Genomic DNA, 26172 nt, shown 5'->3' on the forward strand with positions numbered 1-26172 from the left:
GAGGCACGTGCTTCATCACATCATCTTGAGACACATGTCTTGTCAGTCCCTGCGGTAAGTCTAGTGCCTCCCGGCAGGACTCGGGTTTCCGAGGACACAACTTCAATTAACATTAGTCGTTAATATTTTATCATCTCTTACCGCCCACATCCAGTTTGCGTTTCAGGTCTGTCCTTTCGCACCCGGCTTCTTTTTTTTCTCGGCTAGTTTGACGTCGGGTCCTTAATTACCCAGCTTTTAGGGCAGGTGTAGAGTTGCGGGTGCGCCAGAAGATCCCGGGGTCATGGAAGTCAAACATCTGAACCAGACATTGTTGGAGCTTGCCGTTGAAATTTCACATTTTATGAGGTGACGGACTCCTTGCTGTCGGAAGTATTGTACAAGGTGACAAACAGCAAGGACCGTTTTGTGTGGGCGGTCGATTCTAAATTCCAAGCCATGTGGCCTGCTTTCACCGTGTGCATCCTATTTGGTAAGTAGGCATAATTTTGTAGCTTATTATTTTCCTTGTAGATTGATCATTTGAATTTTGTGGTTGATAACATTTGTATTTTAATTATTTCAAACAATTGATGCGTTGAGCTTCTCTGCGGTTTTGTTGTGGTACAATTTTATTTTATTTATATACACAATTTTATTTCTACCAAATTGGAAAAAATATATACCGTGGGTTCTCCTACAAAGTTATTCCTATAAAACACAAGGGTTTTTTTTTTCCTCTCTTAAAGAGTAACCATTTTACATGATATTTTTTTCTCAAACACCCGGAAGCTGTTATCTACCACAAATCAAACCCAGCCAGTGTGGTACTGACCACTCCTTTGCGCCAGCATTCAAACTTATACAGTATGTCCAACCTGCTAACTCATCCTATCTGTATATCCGTGTAACCTTGTCGTCATCAAAGGCATCACAAGCCACTCACAACAAAGCAATCAAAGATTGACAACTACCGTATTTTTCGGACTATAAACCGTGGCTGATTCCTCATGATTTTGAGCCCTGCGGTTTATAGTCCAGTGTGTGTTTTTTTTTTTTTTTTTTTTTTTTTAATTTGCTAGCTACCAGCAAGCAAATGTGTGTATCAGTTCGAGGTGTCAATTTATGGAACAACTATGTAATAGAACTGAAAAGATGTGAATCAATGGCTGTGTTTAAAAATAGTTTAAAAAATATATTATTAAAATATATATATATATATATATATATATATATATATATATATATATATATATACGTCTAAATTGATTAAGAGAATGTATAAAATTTGGGGTAATTTATGATGTGTACATTTTCCATACGGTACACAGTATATATGATTTTATTCATAAAGTTATGGTTGTATATTTGAATTATGTGGAATGTGCTTTTATGTTCACTAAAGTAACGTATCAAACAAAGGCAGACCAAAAAAGATGCTATTGAAATATTGATTTCGGTTTTGAACTGCTATTTAAGTGCTATTTAACGAACAGTATTTTGTAAGTGTTGAAAATCATCTATTCATCCATTTTCTATCAATATGTTGGGACTAAACATGCAGGCATGTTCAGTCTGTTAAAGAGAGGATGTTGGCAGACAATTACAAAAAAAATGATAAAAAAAATTATAAACTTCATATACTATCTTTTTGCATAAAGATCTGATGTCATTACCTGCGGTTTAAAGTCCAGTTCGGCTTATCCGTGTCAAAAATATTTTTTTTGCTCATATTTTACTGCTGCGGTTTATATGCCGGTGCGGCTTATAGTCCGGAAAATAAGGTATTTACAAAAAGTGCTGGGAAGTGCACTAAAGCAATACTTGACTTGAATATATTGTAGGTAAACTAAATAAATACATAATGGGAAAAAAGTAAAATGTTTAAAAGAAAACATTTAAAAATTTTAAATGCAAGTGTTTTGAACCCTGATTCAAATGCAACTGAACTCTGACTAAGGTTCTCACACTTGAGAGAGCCAGTGTACTACCAGAGGCACTAGTACCACCACACTTTTAGAACCGGTGGACTAAGCCAGGCAGGTGCGGTTGCAGACAGGTTAGCATGTCTGCCTCACAGTATCCAGATCCCAAGTTCGCTTTTATTTGTGGAGTATGCATGTTCTCCCCGTGACTGTGTGGGGCTTCTCTCGGTACCTTGGGCCCCTCCCATACTTCCAAATACAAGTATGGTAGCGATCTTGGACACTCTAAACCGTCCTTATGTGTAAATGGCTGTTCATGAATGGATAGATGAACTGACTAAGCCATTTAACCCCTGAGGTAAATTTTGATCCAACTTGGGCTTTATGTTTTTGATGTGTGATATCGTAAAAAAAAACACTAGGAGGCTAAAATATTGCATGGATTGTCAAAACATGACAACTTTCAATATGCCATGCTGCAATCCCTTCTAAATGCTTGCAACTGGGAGGTCAACAGGTACACCCTATAGATGTCCCATTGAGCACATGTCAGGCTCATTTACTGCCATTCAAAATTAGAATTATTGTCAATTCGGGATGTATTGAAAACCCAATGTTTTATCATGCATTTCCCACGATTTTTGCATTAATCCTTTCAAAGGCAACTCGCAAATGGGGCGCAATAGAAGTTTTTGTGAAGACAACCTAAAACCACTGAGTGGCACGCACAGCCGACTTATGACATTTGCAAGCCTTTCAATGACTTCAATGATTGGCTTAGCCTGGACTCCCATAATGCCAAAGTCTTCAAAAGTAATAATGTAACTATGACATAATACATTTTCCTGTTTCATAAATATATAAATATACAGCGTAGTTACTTTTTCTATTATCGCATATTTACAATTTTTGCACATAAAGGGTTCATATCCCCCCCCCCAAAAAAATATATATATTTCTGGATAGGGATGATGCCCCTGAACATTTGAGGGATTGAAAGTAAATATATATTTATGTTTGATGATGTTATGACCCTTTCAAAGGGTGATAACAAGGCCAGGCTAGTGAAAAATCCCTGGACACCCAGGGGTTAAATTAGCATTCTTATCTGAGTATTGTGCCTGTTATAAAAAAATACAACAAAATATTTTGGCATGGAACCAGTTAACAGCAAATACGTCGGCACGATGTTTTCACCACTTGCAAAGCGTGTAAGTGAACTTTATCATGGTGAAACCTATTTCTGCAATTGTGACTCATTTTTGCTTAAAAAGCTAAGCACAATATTGGAAACAGCTCAGTGTAATTTCAGAGATGCTGGTGTGTCGATTATGTTTTCCGTGTCAAATATATGAATGATTTTATTTAAAATACATAAATGACATATTTGTGTTGAGTTATCTTATGTCATAAAGCAGTTCTCCAGGACTGGAGTTGCCTACACCTAGTATATACTGTAGTTCCAAAATTCCTAGGAATGATTTTGCTAAGCTTTGAAGCCACAAACTAAACCTTATTTTGTAAAATTAAGAAGCTCTTCAACAATAAATCATGATAAAAAATTTAGAGGTAGTTGTTATATTACATTATTGTTATATTTTTGGGCAATATATTTGAAACACCAATCTTATTTTTAAGTTAAAGTAAAGAGCTATACGATTTGTTAATCAAGCCAAATAGATAGATGGACACCAAATCAATTATTTCTTCATGTAAAGACCTCCAGAGCTTGGAAGGAAAAAATATATTGTGAGAATAATTTCAAATAGCGTTTTAGACGTGGATGTTTTCTGTTGGAGTTGTTTGTGAAGAAGTTGTGAGGAGACGTCTCGTCTCCTGCAGCACAGCGCGGAGTCAGGTTTGATGTTCCTGGGAAAGAAGATCGCGGCACGGACTCGTGTCCACATACCCCAGGATCACAAACTGATTGTTTGCATTGTTGCCATGTGTCTCCCCAAACCCTTAAAGGGACATTGTGTAAGATTTATACTGTTTTTCAATAAAAAGGAATAAATTAAATGATTGTAAATTTAAAAAACTTGCAAATGAATGTGCTCTTAATGACCAACAGTATGTTTTAAATATAATCATAGGTCTAGTTATTAAATGAAATGATATTACATGAGGCGTGGCACTTCTCCGGAGGTGGCCATGTTTGCTATAGCTAAGGAGGATGGTAAATGCATTTTTTTCATTAATATTTTATTTAGTTAATTATTCATGGATGTTAATTTTCTGAGTTAGACGATCAATCTATATTGGGGCGCGGTGGCATTTTTTTTTTTTGCTGGGGTGCTATAGAAAAAGGGCATAGGCTTTAACTTCATCCTATGCCTTTCCAATTGGTGAAAGGAAGAACTATGTAGATGTTGCTTGTTTCGTTTCAATAAATGTGACTGAACGCATTTGAATCTGAAGCAATATAGTCAATATGAAAGTTTCCTTATCTTTTTCACAGGTATCATAAACGATGCCAATCAAGAGAGTCCACAGCCCCGACTAATACAACGAAAAGCGAGCGAGACCAGCAATATAGAAGCGGACAGCCCAAGAGTTACAAATCGGATTCAGTACTTGTCAAGTGAAAATACAGATCCTCGCAACTCGGACATTTCCCCCCTGGATTTGAATTCATACGATGGTGTTTTGACTGATTTCTATTCTATCTTCCAACCACTGCTAGGGGAGGGGCTCATAGATGACCTTCCAAAAAGTCTAGTTTGCATTTTATCTGAAAGGAATGATTGTGGAGCGAAAGCAGAACTCACAAAGACAGTTTCACTAGAGTTGGTCAAACTACTCCTGATGTTCTTATCATCTCAGAGATCCCAGACATGTGCAAGTGATTCTGCAGATACGGATCAGAGTGTGCTGAGGTCCCATCTTCGGGTGGGACAATTAAGTGCCTCCAGCTTTCAGCAGACATTTTTAAGCATCATTAAAAGCTTGCCTCTCTCTGGGACTTTGGTGAGTGCTCTAAGTGGTGTGGTGGATGTCACTGTTGCTTACATTTCCAATATCATGGCAACATTAATCCAAGTACCAATGGATTATGTGAAAATCGGACTGCAGTTTGGAATAAAAATTCCATCTTTAAGTGAGAGAGAGAGCTGTGATCAAGGTAAGCTGTAACAATAGGATTCCAGCAATAGTTTCACCGTGGTGTAACTTTTTATTAGTAATCCCTTACTTTTTTTTCATTACTTTAGGAGATCTCAAGCAACTCATAATGTGGTAAGAATTGGGTGTATTTCCCTAAAATGAACAGTACCAATCAAAAGTTTTCAAACCCCTTCAAAAAAAATAACGGGTCAAGAAATTCAACCTACCGTATTTTACGCACTATAAGGCGGACCGGATTATAAGGCGCACCCTCAATTAACGACATATTTGAAAACTTTTTCCATATATAACACGCACCGGATTATAAGGCGCACCCTCAATAAATGACATATTTGAAAACTTTTTCAATCACAATATTGTATTACTCAAAGTAATAACAATAATAACTCAAATAATAACTCTAAACTCTCAATAGCATATTAACTCAATATGAGCAACCTTGTTCAACTGTAAACCCACAAAAGACACGGGTAAAGCTTACTTTATCACTTCATTCCCCATCTACAAATACCAATCTCAATATTGATCCATATATAAGGCGCACCTGATTTTAAGGCGCGCCATCAGCTTTTTAAAATCCATAAGGCTTTTAGGTGCGCCTTACAGTGCGGAAAATATGGTACTCTTGAAACTGCACAGCTGTGAATTGAAAGTCATTCTAGTCATTCTAAATACCAAGATGTACATGTTGTAGGTGACTTCTTTGAAGGATTTAAAATTTAATACATATTAGTTTGAAAATATATTTTTTATTTTAGCAAATCATCCCAAAGGCCTTGTTGCATAGTCTGGATGACTGCAATAATAATGTACAATGTAGGGGAAAAAAATACATTGGCTCAGCACACATCATATTGTAGCGGTACGTATAACTTTTTTACACTGGGGGAAAAAAACACACACACTTTTGGATGTACGGTAATTTGTAGTGTCGTAAGGCTGCATTGCATGACACTAATAAATGTTTCAAGTAGATAAAAGCAGAATCTGTGAAGCACTTATCACAATGATGCCTTTCAGTTTTAAAACGATTGCAAGAATAAATGAACAACTACAATAATAAATACTATGTTGAAGTAATTAGACACAACTGAGTTTTACCAGCATTTAGGTTTTGTTCATTTAGGTTAGAGTAATTTGTGTATGTTTCTTTCTTTTTTTGTTCCGAGAGGCCAGTTATTGCTTCAAAATAAACTGTACCATAGCAAGAAGTGCGAACAACCTTGGTACGCTTTTATTTTGATGTTCCTCCCAGAAGCATAGTATAGTGACAAACGTCAACTTAATCTTTCCCTCCCTGAGCAGCTCTTTATGTCGTAAACTACATAGTATTTGTTTTTTTTTTTCATTATTTGCATTATTTTTATTAAATTATATATACATTTTTATGACCAGTAACTTACGAAGAAAATCAGCTAATGAACTGAGAATCAGAACGTAACACGGTTGTGTATAGAGGAGCATCTGTATTCTGCTATTCTTGAACAATTTGTTGGATCTTTCTTGTTTAGGGGAATGAACCACAATGTGAGCTGGTCCTTGACCGACTCGATTATTGATATCCTTCTGGAGAGTCTCCTGACTCCAGACGAGTCTGCGTGCACATATCCAGGTCAGGAGTGCCTGAGTCCGCCCTCCCTCAAACGAAGTCTCCCGGAGGCAGGCGCAGATAGTAGCCACAACATACCGCTCACATGTGATCACCAAAATTTGTCTGAAGTCAATGATACACTTTGCGGTGAAATTCTGTATGGATCGAAAGGACAAACATCCACATTGGTGGTGGCGTTGTGTCAGGCCCTGAACTCACTCAGCGCCCGGCAGTTGGGGCTGGCATGGCGCAATACATGCTATGCTATTCAAGCGCTAGTGTCCCCACTTCTCGGCAAATCATCACCGTGTGGTTTTGGAGACACAAATAACTTCACGGCGAGCAGCTCACAGGCCTCGCTCACATCTCAGCGAAAATCAAGAGAAGCCCCCAACCTCCAACAGCTCGTGTGTAACTACAACAGCTGGTTAGAAAACCAGGCGGCGGATGCCGTCCTTGTCTCTCTGTGCAGCGACAACGAACGGGAAGAGTTTGTAAAGCGTGTGTGCAATGATTCTTCACTGATGAGGAAGTTGCTCTCAGACCAAACGAACAGTTGGTTGTATGGCTACTGTGCAAACTCTACAGCAGACCACGGCTACTTAGTGGCTCAGTTCTGTGTCTACCAACGCTGGATTGATCAACCTGCAGTTTTGGTGGAGCCAGAGCTGCTGGAGTTCTGCATCAGTCTGGACAGTCCAAGACTTATAAAACTCATCTGCGAGCACACTGGCTTCTTCATGTTGTTATTCTCCAACCCGGAAAATGTGAGGTTCATGCCAAACTGCACTATTGTGCCACTTCTGCCGCCATTTGCTGACCCTGATCCGCTTTTATCACAATCTTGTCACTACTCTGAGTGGAAAGACGTGATGCAAATTACAACGGATGTTCTAGCACAGTGCATAGGCAATGATCCCACTGATTTTGCCGAGAAGGTTTGCGCGAATGCAACATTTCTGAATAGCCTGTTAAGCAATCAGGACAACGCCTGGCTTGAGGATCATTGCAGCACTGCTTTGGTTTTTCCACCCACCACGGCTCCTGGCCCTTTTCACATTTTGGAATGGTGCGACTACCACTCGTGGAAGAATCGGCCTGTGGACGATTCAGTGGTCGGACTCTGTTGGCAGCATGACCAGCTTGCTTTTCAGAAGAATGTCTGCTGTGAGGAAACTTTGTTTGAAAAGCTTTTACAGAACTCCAACAATGAATGGCTGAAAACAGTGTGCACAGACAAAGAAACTGAAGATATAGAGGGTATACCGCAGGTGGGTATTTTATTTGGCTTGTTTCATTTGATTAGTATGACGATAGAAGAATTGATTTTGATTTCTTAATCATTTTATTCTTCAGGTGTGCAAGTATTCTGAATGGACCCGCCCCATCATCGTTGACATGACCGACTTGGCTCTCTGCGCTGAAAGGGACCCAAAAAACTTCACCTCCAAAGTCTGCTCCAATGAGACAGTTCTGCAGAACCTTATGGCTAACCAAGATAACACTTGGTTGATCAAATATTGTGCCAACCGCTCGAATCTGGATGAAGATGGGGAAAGTGACGGCAGAGTGTCAGGATTTGACCCTGCAGAGCAGTGCCAGTATTCCACCTGGACTGCATCCATCCCAGATGCAATGCTCTTGACTCTCTGCTGGGAGCAAGATCAGTTCAACTTTGTCTCATCTATTTGCTCCAACCCTGCCCTTCTTTCCCTTCTGGCGGACGAACCCTCGAGCATGTGGGTGAGCACCATGTGTGCCACCTACACCAACCACACTACCACAAGCAACAAAAGCTCTGAGGACCTTTGCTTGGCCAAAGAATTAGTGAGGTACTTCAACTGGACCTGTCCTGTTGATGTCACTGCTGCCTGCCAGCCTGGGGCAGGTCAGGACATGGTCATGCAATTGATTATACGCTGCTGGGCAGATAGTCTAAGGTCCAGGGTAGGGGATTTGCTGACTCCATTCGTAGCTGCGGTATTGGAACAAGCAATCAGCACTTCAGTTGTGGTCTTGCTAGCAATAGAGGAGATCCAGAACACCTCACTGCATGTCACCAAGAATATACAAATTCGTGTGCTGGACTCCGTAGTTCGTTATCTTCAGGGGGAGGACAACTTTGACAAAAAGAGGGTCTTGCTGCAATGTTTTGGGGTAAGACTCAATACTTTATCATTTATGTATACAAAATGAACCAACATTTTGAACCAACATTCCCCTGTCCTGAGACACGGAAACTGATTTGCTCTGTTTATCATTGAATGTCGGAAATCGTAGCGGGACTGACAAAGAAATCCGTTTAGTTGCTTACTTGAGTGCTAGGATATATTTAAAGTAATGGCTAGCAACATTTTTTTCAATGACATATGCCCTGTGAAATATAATTTTAGCAAAGTATCCCCTAGCATTTTTGGATGAAAAAAACAACAACCTTAAAATAGAGTGCTGTACCATCCTTACCTCTGGAAATTTCGCATTTACAGTTGTAGTGGCATCTCTATGTATCTTTCATTCACAAACTCCAGAAGCTTGAACCTCTTTTATTTCTGACTCATCTGCAAGAAAAGTGTGTCGCAAATGTGTATCCATTTAAAACTTAACAAAATACAACCCTTGGCAAAGAAGTCTCTATAACACAATGTAGTGATAAGTTGTTTAATGTTCCTGTCAATTTGCTCTTAATTTGAAAAATAAAGCATACGGTTTTTCTAACGGCATTAAAAAGCATTAAATTAGATTTAAGTGTATTTCCCAACCCATTAGAAACCCAGATAAAATCTTACATTCCCCGGAATTGCCTTCACGCAGCCCGAGGGGTACTCGAACCTTCGTTTCAGAAGGGCTGATATATACGATAATTGAATTGCTTTGTTTTTGATCGCGTTGCTTTATCATCTGCCTGTGTATGAACAGCAATGTTTACTTTGCTTTAATCATCCAAATACTGTCACTAGTCCCAGCTGTATAACAATCTACTCTTTGCTGACAATAATAAGAAAGTACTGCAAGTCAAGGGGTAGAGAATTATCAGTGATCTGAAATGCAGAAATCAGCAATGAATTTGAAACTGTTTTGCTGACAGGTTCAATGTTCAATCAGAACAGCATCGGGATGGCGTCGGAGAAAGCTGATAGGCTTAACGTAGCCGCCGAAGCTCCGGATGGCACAATTCTGCCAATGGTTTTGTGTTTCAAAAATGGCGGTTCCAAAGATTCCTTAGACTAGTGATTTGTACGCATCGGTCCAAATACTCCCTTGGTATTCACACCGTGATATGTGATATTACTACACAGAATCTGACAGGGTGGTGTAGTTTGACGTTCCGGTCATCTCACCTGTGATTTTCTCCTTTGTAGACAGTACTGACCGGCTTGATGCAGACGGCTCGGGATGGAACCAGTCATGATGAATATGCCATTATTAAGGTACACGTAGCTACCACAAGTTTATGCCCTTTGGGGCTAGTTTTGACCTAGTATGTTCGTTTTGTATTGTAGGAGTACTTCCGAATACCATTGGCCAGCCTGAATTCAGTGCTTAGTGCTGCGCACATCTCGACTGTCAGGTTTATCCTGCAATACTATACAAGAAATAAGCATACACTAAAGGTGATTATACTGTTAACTAATTTTACATTAAGATGCAAATAATGTCACAGTGTAAAACTGTGTCAACCCCCGTTGACTGACACCTGTTGTTGCTTGTGTTGTGCCAGCTGACAGATAGCTACCTGTCCACCCTGACATCCGTGTTGTTCCACAACCATCTGGCAAAGGATGGAAGTCTGTTTTCAGAGCTGGCTCCCCTTTTGGAGGCGGCCAGACCTATTGACATTCAGACTTTACCTTCGCTGCAAAACAATCTTGATGTGTATGAGACACCATGTTTATTAATGACTAAATTTAAGTGGACAATGACATAGGGATGTACAAGTGGGATTACATTTTTCATTACGCCTATGTTTGGTTGAACTAAGCATTAAAAAAAAAAAAGAGTGAAAATAGGATGTAGAATGTCTTGCCATTGTTGAATAATGCCATTTTGATACGCACCAACTTTAAACTTGTATACTGTAAATTCACCAAAAATCTGATCTCATAGGAAGATGACGGTGTTTATTACTATACAGCATTGTGTTAGTGTTACACTTTAATTTGACCCAAAAAAAAAAAAAAAGAAGTACAGTAATTGTTTCATCGCGGTTGTGGTGGACTATGTTCCCCTATGTCACTAAAAACGTAATTATCAAAAGCAGAAATAATCACAAACCACAAACACAAAGTTGCATTTACGCTTCTAACATCTCCTAGTCAAAGCATCATTAATTTTTCATGCTTATCTGATACTGAAGTTCTAGCATTTCAGATTTGTAAATGAATGCATCATAAGGGATTTAACTGCCTATTGTCACATTCAGTGGTTGTATAAATTGAAATATGTGTTTTAATTGGTATTCCAGGAGGGAAACTATTAACAACAACTTGGGCCATTTGTCTTCGGCTCAACAGCGAGCATTTGGCTTGTGGTACAGTAAAATTTTGTCCCCCTCCAATATCACTGAAGCTCATCAGTCACTCATCAGGGACACTGGAAATGTGATAAGTTACTTGCCCTTCCACAACTTCCAACACCTCTCACCTGCTCAGGTAACAGTTCTCTGATGTGACACCACTCTGGGAAACATGACGCTGTCACTTTGATTTGTCGCAGGCTAAAGAAGAACTACGCGTCACAGGATGGGCAATCCTTCATGATTAATCTCGCACCTTATTGTGAAAGTATCGATACATATGAATATAGTCCACAATCTTACGCAACTTTTTTGCATTTTCTCCCTCTGCTTTTGTTGTTTATTTTCGGTTGCTCTAGCTTCCTCTTAAAGATTTTGTATTTGAAAGTTTTCACAGTTTACGCTAGGTATGAACAGTGTCCGTGTTGGGCAAGTGACTTCAAAACTGTGACTGTAATGAATTGTTTATTACTTATTAGTGTCATTCCAAAATAATTTGTTACATTATGAAATGACTGTATTTGAAACTTAAGGCTCCACTTTACTAGCAGCCCCAATCCATAAACGGTATAGAAAATAGACCAATGGGCATGGGATTTTCTCATTGTATGATGTTACCTTACTCGTAGTGGAAAACAAACAGTATTTTGATGTGATTCTGATTACCTCCATCAGGGATACTATGTTTTAAAAAAATTTGATTGTGTGTTTTGTTGGTTGGTATTGCTGGATACATGTACACTCCAACCAGAAAAATGAATGATTATGTGTAATAATATTTCAAAACATAATCACAATTTTCCAAAAATAATGCCAAAGAAATAGTGAAAAAATGCATGCAATTGTCAAAGATGGGTATGAAACCACAAAAAAAAAACCATTCAAATTAGTATCGTTAATCCCTGGGGATGGCTTGTTCTCTACTCCTTGTACGTTCAAATAATTATTTGTATGTGTCCCCAGTTATTAGATGGACTGGATGTATTGCAAAGAAACAACCTGACTTCTTTGAAAAAGAACTTTGTGGCACAGAGCATCATCGGTACTTACAAAAACTTGACTGCTCGTGACTTCATCAGGTCAGGCACCGCTATCACTGTACACTCCGTCAACCTACAACTTTCAATAACTTATATTTTGGTTATGTTGTTTGGCATGATGTGGCATGATTTGGGATGATGCATGATGTATTCAACAACAGCATTACAAAGCACACTAACATATGATACAACATAGTATGATACAACATGATAATTGTTCAATTGATACACCTTTGCCTGTATGTGATTTAATGACTAATTTCTGACACAGCACTTTGGAAGCAGCAATTGCTGGTTTGAAATGTGAAAAAAAATAAAGTGGAGTTGAGAGCCGTGTATCCTAAACAATGTAGTGTGTAGAATTTGTATGTATGTATTTATTTATTCATTTATTTCAGGTGCCATTAGGTGCCATCATGCTAACATGCCGATGTTATGGACTAAGCGTATATGACAAAGTACACTATAACTGCCAGGATTAATCAACAACAAATGAATATTCAGCAAATGAATTAGCCACTGCTCATACCTAATTTAATCTGAAATTGTCCAAATCCTCTGAATTTCATCCTTTCGCCAGTAAATGATCTTTTACGTTGTAAAACATTTGCTATTATTTATGTGTGTGTGTGTGTGTGTGTGTGTGTGTGCGTGTGTGTGTGTGTGTGGGGAGGGGGGGGGGTATAAATTAAATTCTTCAAACTAAGCGATGATATTTTCTATTAAGATTGGACTGTGGACTCTGTATCTGTGATCCTAGGCTGGGTAGTCTATCATGCTTGGCAGAGCCAAGTGACCTCCTGGCATACAAGGACAGTGAGACCTTCAGGGTTATTTGGGACATCATCATGAACTGCACTCAGGAAGGACTCAACCTACCGAGTCACTTGGTAAGGAACATTCTCATGAATTCGGGCACCCTTCGCTATTTTGTGTTGTCAATGTCTTTTCATTTTGAAAATGGCATTGAGTTCTGCTCCATGCAAAGTAGTTTACGATTTGGGCAGTTTTTCATGATATTGAATGAGGAGGTGTTTGCAAACTTTTGTTTGGTTTTAATCAAGGTGGGCAACTTCAATTTTTTTTCTGGTCTGACATTCATCAGTCATCAGAGCCCCGACCCCCTTTCTGTCATCAGCCATTTTTTTCAAGCCAGACAAAATTGTAATCGTTGATCCGTCAGTCTGTCAGTGTATTTTCGCCCCACCTGCCGCCATCGCTAGAGTGCGACATTCTGCATTTTTTCTCAGGCCCGTCATTTATTAGGCGCTGGTCTACTTCTGCCTGCATTCTTACTCATCCTTTTTTTCTGTTCTTGTATTTTCACATAAATTTAACACCATGTCTGTGGTTCTACATTTAAAGTGCGATTGAAACATAACACAATAATATAAGGTTTAACCCGAAGCTATAATACACTATCATGTTTATTAACCCTCATCTAAAGGAGACGCAGGTGGGACGAGAGTGCAATTATGTCCACTAGATGGCATTATCATGTTTTATGTGACACTCAACTGGTGGATGTCGGTTCTCATTTATAACTGCCTGCCCTACGAGTATAGCAGACAATTTCATTCACATTTGTCTAAATTTCATCTGTCACATACAATACAAGAAAAACAGAGTGTTGCTGAGGTTGAATTGACTAAATAATGTCTTTAATTAGGGAATTAAAAAAACTTCTTTCTTGCATTTCCTGGCCAAGAGCCGATCAGAGAAAGAATGTAAATTTGTTCTGCACCCATCGGTTACTTGAAAGAGTGGCCGCCTTGCAGTGGAAATGCATCCCAGAATGCCCTTATCAGCAAGCAATTTCTTTTGTAAAACATTTTAAAAGCAAAATAACACAAAACATCTCTTAACTCTTAATTCTAAACATTACTTTTAAGTTTCGGTCGGTGATATTGTGTACAGTATGAGTTTTGCTTGATGAAACCGGGACCACGAAAGGGAGTACCTACCCATAAATTTCCGTTAAAGTCAGCTGTGTGATGGCGGAAAATGTCAAGTATTGAATCAAACCAACCCAGTTTATTCTCTCAACTGAACATGTTTCCGCTTTCTGCTTGGTGCTGCTGTACAGTGACTATTGTTATATTGACTGCAGGGTGATTGCTGTTATAAATGCAGCAATATAACAGGTGAACATGCAAGTCAGTCGAATTATATTTTAGTAAGCAAAAAGGGGCGTGGCCGGCCGACAGACATCTGGCGTAAAGTCTATGCAGACGATTACAACCAATTCCGACGTTTTTTGATCATTTCCGTCATTTGTTAGTTCATCAGCAAAACGGCGTCCGTCAGCGACGGACTTACGGACAGTCCGTCAGTGCTAACGAAGTGTCCGCCTCTGGTTACTGAATGTCACTCTTCATTGTCTTGCAGACCTCCAGTCTCTTACTGAACAACACTGAGTTAAAGATCCCATCCTCCCTCAGTCCAAAAAGACTGGCGGACATTGCACACCTTCTGCCCTCCCTTGGTGTGACTTTCCTGCTGGGCCTCTCGCCCTCGCAGTTACGTGCAGCACTTCCTGCCCTCAGAGCTGTGTCCTTCAGTCCTGCACAGGTAGAGAGGGAAGTGCACACAACGCAGGGATTTTTTTTTGACAATACAGGAAAAACTCCATGTTGTCCACTATGTGGCGAACCGGTTTGTAACTCAGAAAGTGAATCTGGATCGTCAGTCAGTCAAATTACCTATAAGGACCCGTAAGAGAACTGTAAGAGTAGGGCCCGACTCCCTGAAGAGAAAACATTTCGCACCGCCCCTACTTGCCACTGAAAAGTAAAGTCGGAAAAGTTTTGAGCATTGTGTATGAGATTTATGTATGTCCCAAACAAATGACTTCTACTCCAGGATAAAAGCGCTTCAGCTTCGCACTATGTTTGAAAAGAAATGTTCAAAAATCTTTTATCCAGTTTAGTTTTTGTGATGCTTGAAACCTTTGATACACCACTTGTAATGTCGTGGCCAAGTTGTTCAGTTTTCATGTTTCACATTGCCTCTGTGATAATTGGTCAAAATTGTGAACACTCTGTTGTCAAAGGCGCTCTCAGAGTACACTTTCTATTGATTTTTTTATTTTTTTTATTTTGTATGCATTGTAGGCTTCCATTATTGTTGACAAGCTGTCATCCGTCGATCCAGTAAGCTTCTTTTTTCTCTCTCAAAATGAAATTTCTTATCATAGTTTGCTCTGTAGTCCTTTTGTTTGTCCTGACCTCTATACCCTCTTCCCCCGGCCAGCTGAGCACGCCAGGACGCCTGCGAGAGCTTGGCTCGATCATTGCAGGAGTAAAGACGGAGACGTTGTTGATGCTGACATCTGATAGGCTGCTGTCATCACTACCTGATATGGCCCAACGCTCCGCGGGCCTCCTTCCCCCACAAGTGAATGCCATTGCCACCAAACTATGGGTACAACGCAAACACACAAAAAGGGGTGGAAGATACATTCAGATGTAATGTAATGATGTCTCGATCTGATGGAAAATTCTTCATACATTCTCAAGAGAGATGGTATGGATGGAATGACATTTTGTTTGTACTCATTGTGATCCCTCAAGCGGAAATTCAATTTATCTTTTGCTGTATTCTTTTTGGCACACGTCGTCACAGTGAGCGCAGATGCACAGATCAAAAAAAAAAAAATCAGCGATGATGCCTGCAGACACCTACTGCACTCCTGAGCTGGAATGCTGAACTGATTGTATTGATGAAGTCTAGCAAAATTTTTACTTTGTGTTTACAATGTGCAACTAGCGGCTTCATCTTTGAGGAATTAAAGAAAACCTAGACTCCCTAAACCTTCAGTACTTCATAACACATAAAATCATACAAACAAAAAAAGACCTCACTTTCATATGTGACCTATTCTCTTGGCTACACCTTTCACCAATAAACTTCTACCTGTGCAAGTTAAATGGCGTTTTTAAGGGCAAGTGCTGACCTTTGAAACGCAAAACAAATTATCGACACAATAATGCCTCGGAATTTTGGCCTGCCCCGAAAAAATGGTGTATATCTTTTTGAACTGAAATTCGTCAGCCAATCATAAAAGGAGAGTTTCCTCAGTAGAAGACGAAATCAAAGAAGTGAGAAGAATGTTGAGAAATAATGAAGCTATGTGGCTTTACTTTAATTTTGAGTTGTATTTTCAACCAAATTTTCAATATCATAGAAAATACCCCCCCTAGAAGGAGGCTCAATTTAAGTAAACTGTACATTCAATTTTACAAATATTTTCTCAATTGTACTCACTTGAGGTGGCCTTTCCAAACACACATTGTATTTGGACAGATTTACAGTTACGAACATCTTGCCCAGGACGAGTCTTGGCCGTGTGCTTTCAAAGTCCTTACGGCTGGCTACAGCTGCTGCGTTTTTCTGTTAGTTTTTTGCTATGCAAGATCATTTTACATAAAGGTTTACCGGTATCTATCATTTAATACCTTATTCTAACTAGGGCTTTCCAGAGGTGATTTTCTGGTTGGACGATGTCGAGCCACTGCTTTGTTGCACTCCGCTTCTTAGTGTCCTGCCCAGAGCTCGACAACTAATGGACAACATATCAACTACATCCACTAAACCATGGAACACACAGCAGGTTTTACACAACTCTTTTTTTTTTTTTTAATAGATAATAATTTGATTTGTCAAAATGTCATGTTGTGTGTATCCAATACACAGTTACTAAATTATTCAGTGGTTAAGCAGTTGTAATCTTGCTGTAAATAGCCCAGAAATATCAAAGACAAACAAGTGTCTCTATTTTGTATTTCCATTGTGTTTCCTTATAGCGACTGATTGATATTTCTTGCAAACTGTACAAATCTGCATGCCTCAATTACTTGTCTACACCATAAACTATTTTTATATTCTTCCCTAGGCTAGAGCAATAGTGAAAACGGAGATGAATACAAGATCAAACCTCATCAGAGATTCGCTGTGAGTTTAAAATACAATCACATTTACACACCATCTAGAACGCTCGGTGTACAACACAAATATACTTTATACTATTGGATTTTTGTGTTCTTGTTGTAGACCAATATGCTTTTGTTAATGCAGGAGTCTTGGGATGCTGGGACAAGGCATGAGCTGCCAAACCTTGCAGCAACTCTTCAGGATTGATTCCTCAATTGCAGGCATTAGGAAAATCTTGGGCCTCCTTAGACAGCAGCCTAATCCTCTACACACCTCTCTGGTAAAATGCATGATATAAAACTGACTCACTTCTCAGAGGTCATGTAACAGAGAACACATTGTAACAAGTTTGCTCCCCAATATAGAAAAAGTGTGTTATCGAAGTGCTCTATCAATTTGAGTTCTTCTCTGAGCTGCTTGAAGACTTAGGAGTGGAGCTCGCCCTGTCTATGCCGTGAGTGTGAACCTAAAACTACGAATAACCCTCTTGCATAATTACCCTAATTCCCCAAATAAAGGACGCACCTGTGTTTATGACGCACCCTTAAATTCAGGCTCAAATACTAGTATTTTCTATGTGACCGAGCATACGACCCACCAAGAGTTTGGCGGCAATGTAAAAACTGTACAAAATAGAGTAAATCTCGCATTTGTAATTTCTTAATTTTTTTTAAAGTTTTTTTTTTGTGGGCATAGTGCTATGGCAGAGCTGTGTGCCGCTTGCTGGGGGGGGGGGGGGGGGGGGGGGGGGGGCAGCATGGAGCAGCTGAGTGTGCAAAGAGAGCTTCAGGAAGAGTTCTACAGACTCCACTCTATGTGCGAGGCCCATTAGCCTATTAGCGCAAACTATGTAGCAGCCTCACGGTTTGCAATTTTCTCTGCTAGAAGAATCTCTTTCTTCTTGAAAACTACTGTAATATTCTTGTGTGTCAACAAGGATGGACTCGGACATTGGTTCAGTCTGCTCACTTCTTTTATTGAAAATAATGCCGCAACCGTCAGCTAACAAGAACTGCTGTTAGCTGCAAGTAGGCGCTGGTTGCCGACAACAAACTTACTTCCGTTCCACCCACTAGTTCGCCCATTACCATAATTATTTGTAAGTAAGAAAACTGCTGATATAAAAATGTGCATCTATATGTCAAAATCTGACTTTTTGGTTGACGTAGGCGAATCTGAAATCTTGTCATTGAATTAAAAACAAACAACCTTTAAGTTACTGTTTGTAGGGCGCACCCATACTTTTGGCCTTCATTTTATGAATCTCGACAAGAAAACAAAAACTTCACCATTCAAGTCAAGGCACCGTGCATATTCATTAATTTCAAATAATAAGGCATGTTTTTTCTCTATAGGGTGAGCACCATTAAAAGGTTCTCTTCTGATATGATGGACACCTTGCAGCAAATGATTACTGAGGACCCCACCCCATTTTTAAAGATGTCAAATACAGAAAAGCTGCTTCTTGTGGACAGGATGTTGCAAAGGCTGGTCAGAAGATTCCCATGCAGATTCTTTCCAATTACTCAAAGTCTCCGATTCACCAACTGTCCATATGCTTGTCGTTTCAGAGTCTACAGGGCATATACACCGGGGCGTACACTGAGCAGGAGTTCCGCTCTCTGGGCATTTTGGCCACATTTGTTTCAGATGAGATTTTTGTCCAGCTGGATCTTACATTCTTCATGGACAATCTAGATTTTCTCCATACCTTGTGCTACAGTAGCAGCAAGATGGAGATTGTGGCTGGCATGCTGCTGGAAGATGCTGTCTTCGGGTATAAAACAATGTTGAATTACAAGTCACTCAAGGAGATGCAATCTTTTTAGTCTCATTCATGGGATACGTTTTGTTTTTGGTGTTGTTTTTCAAACCCAAACAAATTGGCTGCTTACAAACTGACGTGCGATTTTGATTTATTTTCAGTCCCGCAGTGAAAAACTGGAACCAAACGACACTCAGTCAGATAGACCGGTTTCTATTCTTCCTTCCTCAGGACCGACTACAAGAGATTTCATTGGTATGTTCAATGTTGTGAGCGTGCCTTTTATGTATTAGTTATCGAACGTTAAACTTGAGCAACGTTTTACAGTTTTTTCTGTGAGCTGTTAAGATGCTCTTAAATGTTATTGTGTGTCTTGAAGCACGATTCTTGGAACAGATCTAAATATCCACAGTGAGGTGGTGTGGATTGTTACTTGATATAACCTATTAAGCAAAGAAAGCCTGTAATAATATCTGTTGAGTCCAGGAGGTGTCAGGATCCGGTGGTGTCCTGTGTACAATGTGTCACCATGTGTCAACGTTTGTTGCGACAGGCTTTGATGACTGTTGGCCGTATTGAGAAGCTCTTCATGAGCCAGCGTCAATGGGAACACGGGATTATGGGTCTTCACTGTTTAGATGAGAGTGAGAGGTGGCGGTTTGCTGAAAAGCAGCAGTTTCTTCTTCAATTCTTTTTAGGTTTCCTCAAGATAAATCCTCTGTCACGTAAGCATCAGTTTGTTTCTCCAACCTGGCCTTTTTTTTTTCAAAGCAACTTACTATATTGAAATGCACTTAGTTGAGGTTCTATACATCATGTATCCTTCTATCCAAATGACATTTTTATTTTCTGAACAGCGGCTCCTATGGTTCCTACTTGTGAGATTCTGCAGACAACAGCTCCATTTGCTTGGACCACACAGAGCTTGATAAGCATGTCGCCAACAGCCTTCACGAACTGTCTGGAGCTGATTGGCCATGATCCCCTTCTTGCATCTTACCAGCGTATCGATGTCTTCAGAAAAGTCAAACAAGTAAGACTTTCCAACGGTCTACTCCTGATCAATCTGGAATGCCACAGTCAACCATTATAGTAAAACTTTTGTTTTTCTTGCTCTACTTTTTTTTGTTGGCTGAATGGAATGAAGGTGTTCGGCCCGGTTTCTTCCTTCTCCCAATCCATCATCAGTCAGATGGGTCGATTAACTCTGGAGATGTCACCAGAGGAGATCCGTATGCTCCGACTGACTGAAAGGAGTAGCATCGCTGCTTTGGGCGGCATCAGTGAGTGGAGCAACAAACAGGTAAATACTTGGATACATTTATTTTACTACATGGATGGATGAACGAACATTCAGACAGACAGGCGGAGGGAGGGAGGGATGCACAGACAGACACCGTAGAGGGATGGACTTTTTTACAGCCATAAAAAAAAACATGCAAAGGGCTACTAGTTTCATGTAAATTTATGAATAAACACTTTCTTAAATTGCCTTTCATGTGACTATTTGTTCTTATTATCAATGATATAATACACCGACCATCTTAATGATTTCACATAAAAATAACAGCAATGGGCAACACTATTTCTAAACATTTCTGCCAGTGTTTACATTTTTAACCCTTTCGCTGCTGATATATTTTTTCGAAAGAAAAAAACAAACAAATAAAAACATATCGATACCCACTGCCATTTTTTTAAAGTGTCCCAACGGGAGTGAAAGGGTTAAAGGATTTAGAAAATGACTACAAAATCACGTTATCCCATCACTGGTCAGCTATTTTTGGAACAGGTTTTTATGCTACCTGGTGACATTGGGCACCATGCTGGTGACATCTTTTCAAAACATTTTTTTTTTAATTTAAAGCCAATTAAGCGTTTTTAAAATTGCTGGGAACACACGATTTTATTGGCAGGAAATTATAACCAAATCCATTTTCGCGCTGAATGAACAACATGAAACGAATAACATGCTTTTTTTCTTCTTGTCAGCATATGTAAACACACTATGTAAATTCCTGCAAGAAAACCCATTTTCTGTGTGGGTTTTATTGCTCTTGTGTCAAATTATTAAAATGGTATTAATCATGCATACGTTTAAAGTACAACGTGAGTAATAGCTATCTCGTGTTAACTGTGTTAACAGTTAGTGGCAACGAGTCTGAGGCAGAGGTGTGGTTCCAATATATTTATTGTAATCTTTTTAAAAACAATAATTAAAAATGATACTTAAATAAGGCTGAAACATCCTTGTCCTTTGAACTGGAAAGGCGGAGGCACTTCCAATCAATTAAAACCACCACCTAGTGAAATATGAAAAATCACACACGCGCGCGCACGCACACACACACACACGCACACACGTGAACACAACAGAAAATAAAATCACTAACACTGAGATTGGAAGCCCTGATCCAGTGACACCGGAGGGGAAGCTCCTGTCCTGTAAAAGAAAATGAAAAACGAGTAAGTAAATAACTTAATGGGCATACTAACCACTGTCTGCCAATTGAAATGGAATCAAATCATTTTGCCAAGGTAACAGTTTTTGCCACGCTGCTTCTATTACATCCAGTACATTGTACCTATTCAGTTTGCCACATTGTCTCTTCGCTTTTTCCTATTTCGGTCAGTGGTGGTCAGTTTCATACAAGTCCGTTGCATTTGTTTATTTAGGGGTGTGACAAAACTTGCTTTTTTTCCTAGCTGGTCGCGCTGTTCACAACAATGTTGAACTCCACCAAGCTGAACCCAAGCCAGCTTGACTCCAGCACACTCGTCGCAATCGGATACATAGTATGTGGAGCCAAAGCAACAGAAATGAGCTCGTTTAATGCTGTCGAGTTCAGGTGAGCAAATAAACGCGTATGCAGAGTGCTCCTCCAGCTCTCTCACGCCACTCATTTACTGTCTCCCCCTCGTGGTTTCAGCAAGGCGGTGCTCTGGCTGGGTCAGCTCAAGCTGTCATGCTCAGAAGAACAATTGTCTGCGTTGGCGGGCCTGTTGTCCCACAGTTTGGCTTTTGGACCCATCAGTTCATGGGGGATGGAGGTCTTCATTGAGATTGGCGTTTTGGCAGGTACAAGCCTCTACATGTGCTTTCCTACATCTCTTTTCCTATGTGTCACTCAGTTCCAAATGCTAACCTCACCCACTGTATTTTCTGGACTATGATACACACCGGTATACAAGCCGCAGCATCAAAAATGAAGCCCCCCAAAAATGTCACGAATAATGTCAGGTCAAAACATCAAATATTTGTGCAGAAGAATGGTATATGGAAGGTACTTTTTTTAAAAAAAAAACTTTTTTCAATTGTCAGCTTACAGCAACATCCTATCTTCAACAAACTGAACATGCCTGCATGTTTAGCACGAACATATTTTTAGAAAATGGAGGGATGGATTTCAACGTAATACCGACAGAATACTGCAGAGTTAAATAAAAGTTCAAACTCGAAATCAATGCATAAATAGCATCTTCTTCTGTCCCCCTTTGTTTAATTGACACACATGGCACAAAATTCATATGTACAATCATATCTATCTATCTATCTATCTATCTATCTATCTATCTATCTATCTATCTATCTATCTATCTATCTATCTATCTATCTATCTATCTATCTATAGTATGTATATATAGTAGGAGCCATTGTTTTTGGTGTGTTGATTGCATAAGTGGTCACTGGGTACCAGTACAGGCAGGTGGCGTAAGTTTTGAGAAGGCAATTGGTAGCATAGTTATGCGGGCAGGACGGGTGATGGGAGACATTACGGTTTTTACCGCACAACGATCGCACTACTGCTACCGCTGACACTAAAACTCACACTAATGCCAATGCTATCACTCACGCTACCACTCAACGCTAACATTCAGTGCTCCCGCTGGACACTATTTGATCAATGCTAGATGCTACACTATAATCATCATTTACTCATCATTCAACCACAGCGCATCAAAAACATCTCCTATCCCGTACCCACCTGAGCAGCAAAAAGGCCACTGCAATAGGTGCTATATACTGTATATATACATCGTATATTCCGGACTAGAAGCCACGCCGTTATATAAGCCGCAGCAGTAAAATATGAGCAAAAAATGATTTTTGACACGTATAAGCCACACTGGACTATAAGCCGCAGGTAATAAAATGAGATATTTCTGTAAATAGATGGTACATGGAAGTTTATAATTTTGTTGTTATTCAGTGTTTTTGTAATTGTCTGCCAGCAGCAACATCCTTCCTCTCTTTAACAGACTGAACATGCCAGCATGTTTAGTCCCAACATATTTATAGAAAATGGTTAGAGAGATATTTTCAACACTAATAGTATACTGTTAGCTAAATAGCAGTTAGAAATCAAAATCAATACTTCAAGAGCATCTTTTTTTTTTATCTCCCTTTGTTTGATTGATTAAATTAGTGAACATAAAAACACTTTGCACATAATCCATTCAATTTTCAGTTCTACTTCATAGTTGTTCCATAAATTGAAACCTTAAACTGATACACACATTTGCTTGCTGGTGGCTAGAAAAAAAACAAAACAAAAAAAACCATAGATAAGCCGCACTATAAGGCGCAGGGCTCAAATCATGAGTAAAAAGTCCCGGCTCATAGTCCAAAAAATACGGTAAATACTGTATATATAATTGTTTTTTGTTGCAGTCAATTACTTTGATACATAACATAATCAATTACTTTAATACATTACCTAAATCGATCATTACTTTAGTCATAGAATAGTTTAGGAATTCCCTCAAAATAAGTTAATTAGCTAAATGAACTACTTCATTAGCTAAATGAATCAACTACTTACGTTAGGTAGTTGTTTCATTTATTTTTTATTTTATTTTATTTATTATTTTAGTTTTTAGTTGTTTTTATCCAATTGTGTTGATTCATTGAATGAATTAAATATGATTTGAACAAATAAATTGCTTGCACATGGTTGAGAAAGCATTTTGATGCCATATACTGAAAATAATTGCCACAAACTTTTATACAAGAATTTATTCCATTTTAACATAATCGTTATACTTTTAATAATAGATGTTTTACTCGTTTTGACCACAGCCATCGATTCACATTTCATTTCAGTTCCATTTCAAACGATTGACCCTCTGAAGAGATGCACACATTTGCTTTACTGGTAGATTGTCTCCTGGTGGCTAGCAAAAAAAAAAAAAAAAAAACAAACCTGCAGATGAACCAGACTATAAGGACTGGACTTTAATCCAAAGATCTCAAATCATGAGAAAAAAGTTACGGTACATTCCTTGAAATAGTGATTGTCCTCATTAGGATCGTGAACACATTGGATGGGCAGAACAGCCATGTAATAACAAAACGATTCACTTATTTTTTCAAATCAACTTTGTAGATTATCTTTGTACACATTAAAGCTTAAATCTTGACAGTCTACTCATGAACTTCTTAAAGCTGGTCTCCAAGATAGACCCATGTCGGCCTTGGTGAAAGAGCAAATCGAAGGAATAACACCTGAGGCGATATCATTGATACCAGCCGATAAGTTTGCTGTAAGTTTACCTAGCTTTCCAAAAATTGTTCCATGACTTCAAAGTCTGTATGAATACTGCACTCTGCTAACTGGTTGCTGTCTTATGCTTTCTTGTCCTCGTGCCGTACTACATGAAGGTTGTGCTCAGCCCTCGGCAGATCAGCATGTTCTCTTATGAGCAGGCTGCTGCAGTAACGGAGGAGCAAATCGCAGCTCTGTCAGAGGTCCAGATGAAAGCTCTCTTTATGGTGCTGACGCCCTGGGAGGACAGGCATGTGGACTTTAGAGGTCAAGGCACCCTCACATCATTATTTTTCTGTGTTCATCTTTTTTGTGCATGACTATGTATAGTGTATGTTTTGGGATAAACGTACGTAGCTTCCGAAGATATTTGGCAGTTGGATGTTTGGAATGGATGTTTTGAATGTACTCCTTTAGGGAGGTCACAGGCACTGACGCTGAGCCCCGGTTCTCTGTACCTGATCCTGGGGCTGCTGATGGCACTGATGGCCCAGCTTGAGATGACGCAGCCCGCCTCGTGACGCTACCAATCACAGCTGGATCATGAGGAACCTACTCACCAACGCAATAAAAGATACCCTGTTTATCTGTGCGATATATGCTTTCATCAGCATTTTTAATTGCTGTTCAGCCATACATCCATTTTTCCATTTTTATTTCTTTATTGGGGGGGAGGGGGGAGGACTTGTCACCTGAACTGAAAAACATTTGCACTTGTGGCCTTGGACAATATAGAGTTTTGTATTTAATATACAGAAGTTTAGACAAATTATGTAATGAATTTGACCTCAAGACAAGAATAGAAAAATTCCCTAGAAAACAGTGGAATTAAAGTGGAACAATTACCGCACCAAAGTACATACAGGAGTATTTTCAAAATATTTTAATGTAAATTATTTTGCGCTTAGTTAATTAATATACTATACTGCTGCTTTGTGTGTACAATTGATTTGCGGGTATTGTTTTCATACTGAATTCTATTGCGAAAAGTGAAATACAACCACTAAGAGATTCATGTATAATTGCTTTGTAAAAACATTTTGATTTTCATTTTGTTTTCTTGTTGTGTTGTGTTGGGAATACAACCTTGATCGCACATCAAAGATGAAAACAGTCACTATTTCCACAATGTTGTACTAACACAGAATGTAATTGTAATGGAAAATAGGTATTCAGCATAACATCTTGATGTTTATTGACCCCTTACTTTTGTTTGAACAAAGATCCTTTCACCGAACATACATGAGAGCTATTTGTGTAGCTAGAATGAGATGACCTTGACAGATAAGTGAGTTCAACACGAACATATATTTCCTTGTGTAGTCTGCCTCCCTTTTTGTTATAATTAATTCTACTCTGCTGACTGATCAGCAAGTCAATCATAAGCATGTAGAGCAAAGCCTTCAATGAAATCCCCCTTTTTTTTTCTTCAGTTGAACCGAAGAACGTTCGGGGCTGGCTTTCATCTCGTAGGATTTGAGTCAATAAGAACCTTCTCTCTTACTTGTCCCTGTACGCTGTTCTATAGACCACCTGTCATGTCTTGGCTTGGCGGCGTGCGGAGGTGGAAGGAATGGGACCAAAATGCAGGAGGATGAAAAGATAGTGCTCAAAGGATAGGGTTTGATGACAAAATAAGGCAGGATCAACACTTGACAAAAAACTGGGCAAAGTAGCAAATAAACGAGAAGCGGAACTTAACTCTCGAGAACTGCAATCGGGTGACGGGAAGGAACGAAGTGCGAGGGGGAGTAGGAG

The 26172-nt window shown here is 39.3% G+C and overlaps 1 protein-coding gene across 1 annotated transcript; it reads left to right on the top strand.

Annotated features, from left to right (window-relative positions):
- Window positions 1-438: 438 nt before the first annotated feature.
- Window positions 439-25464, top strand: strc1 (stereocilin 1). The gene is made up of 29 exons (XM_088413520.1): window positions 439-472; window positions 4363-5025; window positions 5114-5138; window positions 6539-7889; window positions 7975-8775; window positions 9978-10046; window positions 10119-10229; window positions 10337-10491; window positions 11081-11267; window positions 12095-12210; window positions 12932-13061; window positions 14560-14742; window positions 15285-15323; window positions 15424-15594; window positions 16643-16783; window positions 17066-17124; window positions 17248-17383; window positions 17469-17557; window positions 18459-18594; window positions 18684-18880; window positions 19030-19123; window positions 19422-19593; window positions 19726-19901; window positions 20016-20171; window positions 21575-21717; window positions 21799-21947; window positions 24315-24412; window positions 24531-24681; window positions 24832-25464. The coding sequence occupies exons 1-29, from the start codon at window positions 439-441 to the stop codon at window positions 24933-24935; spliced, it is 6036 nt and encodes a 2011-aa protein (XP_088269646.1). The 3' UTR covers window positions 24936-25464.
- Window positions 25465-26172: the final 708 nt, after the last annotated feature.

The sequence above is a fragment of the Hippichthys cyanospilos genome, chromosome 4 (genome assembly GCF_059441005.1).
Source record: "Hippichthys cyanospilos isolate Australia breed blue-spotted pipefish chromosome 4, RoL_Hcya_1.0, whole genome shotgun sequence".
Taxonomy (NCBI): Eukaryota; Metazoa; Chordata; class Actinopteri; order Syngnathiformes; family Syngnathidae; genus Hippichthys; species Hippichthys cyanospilos.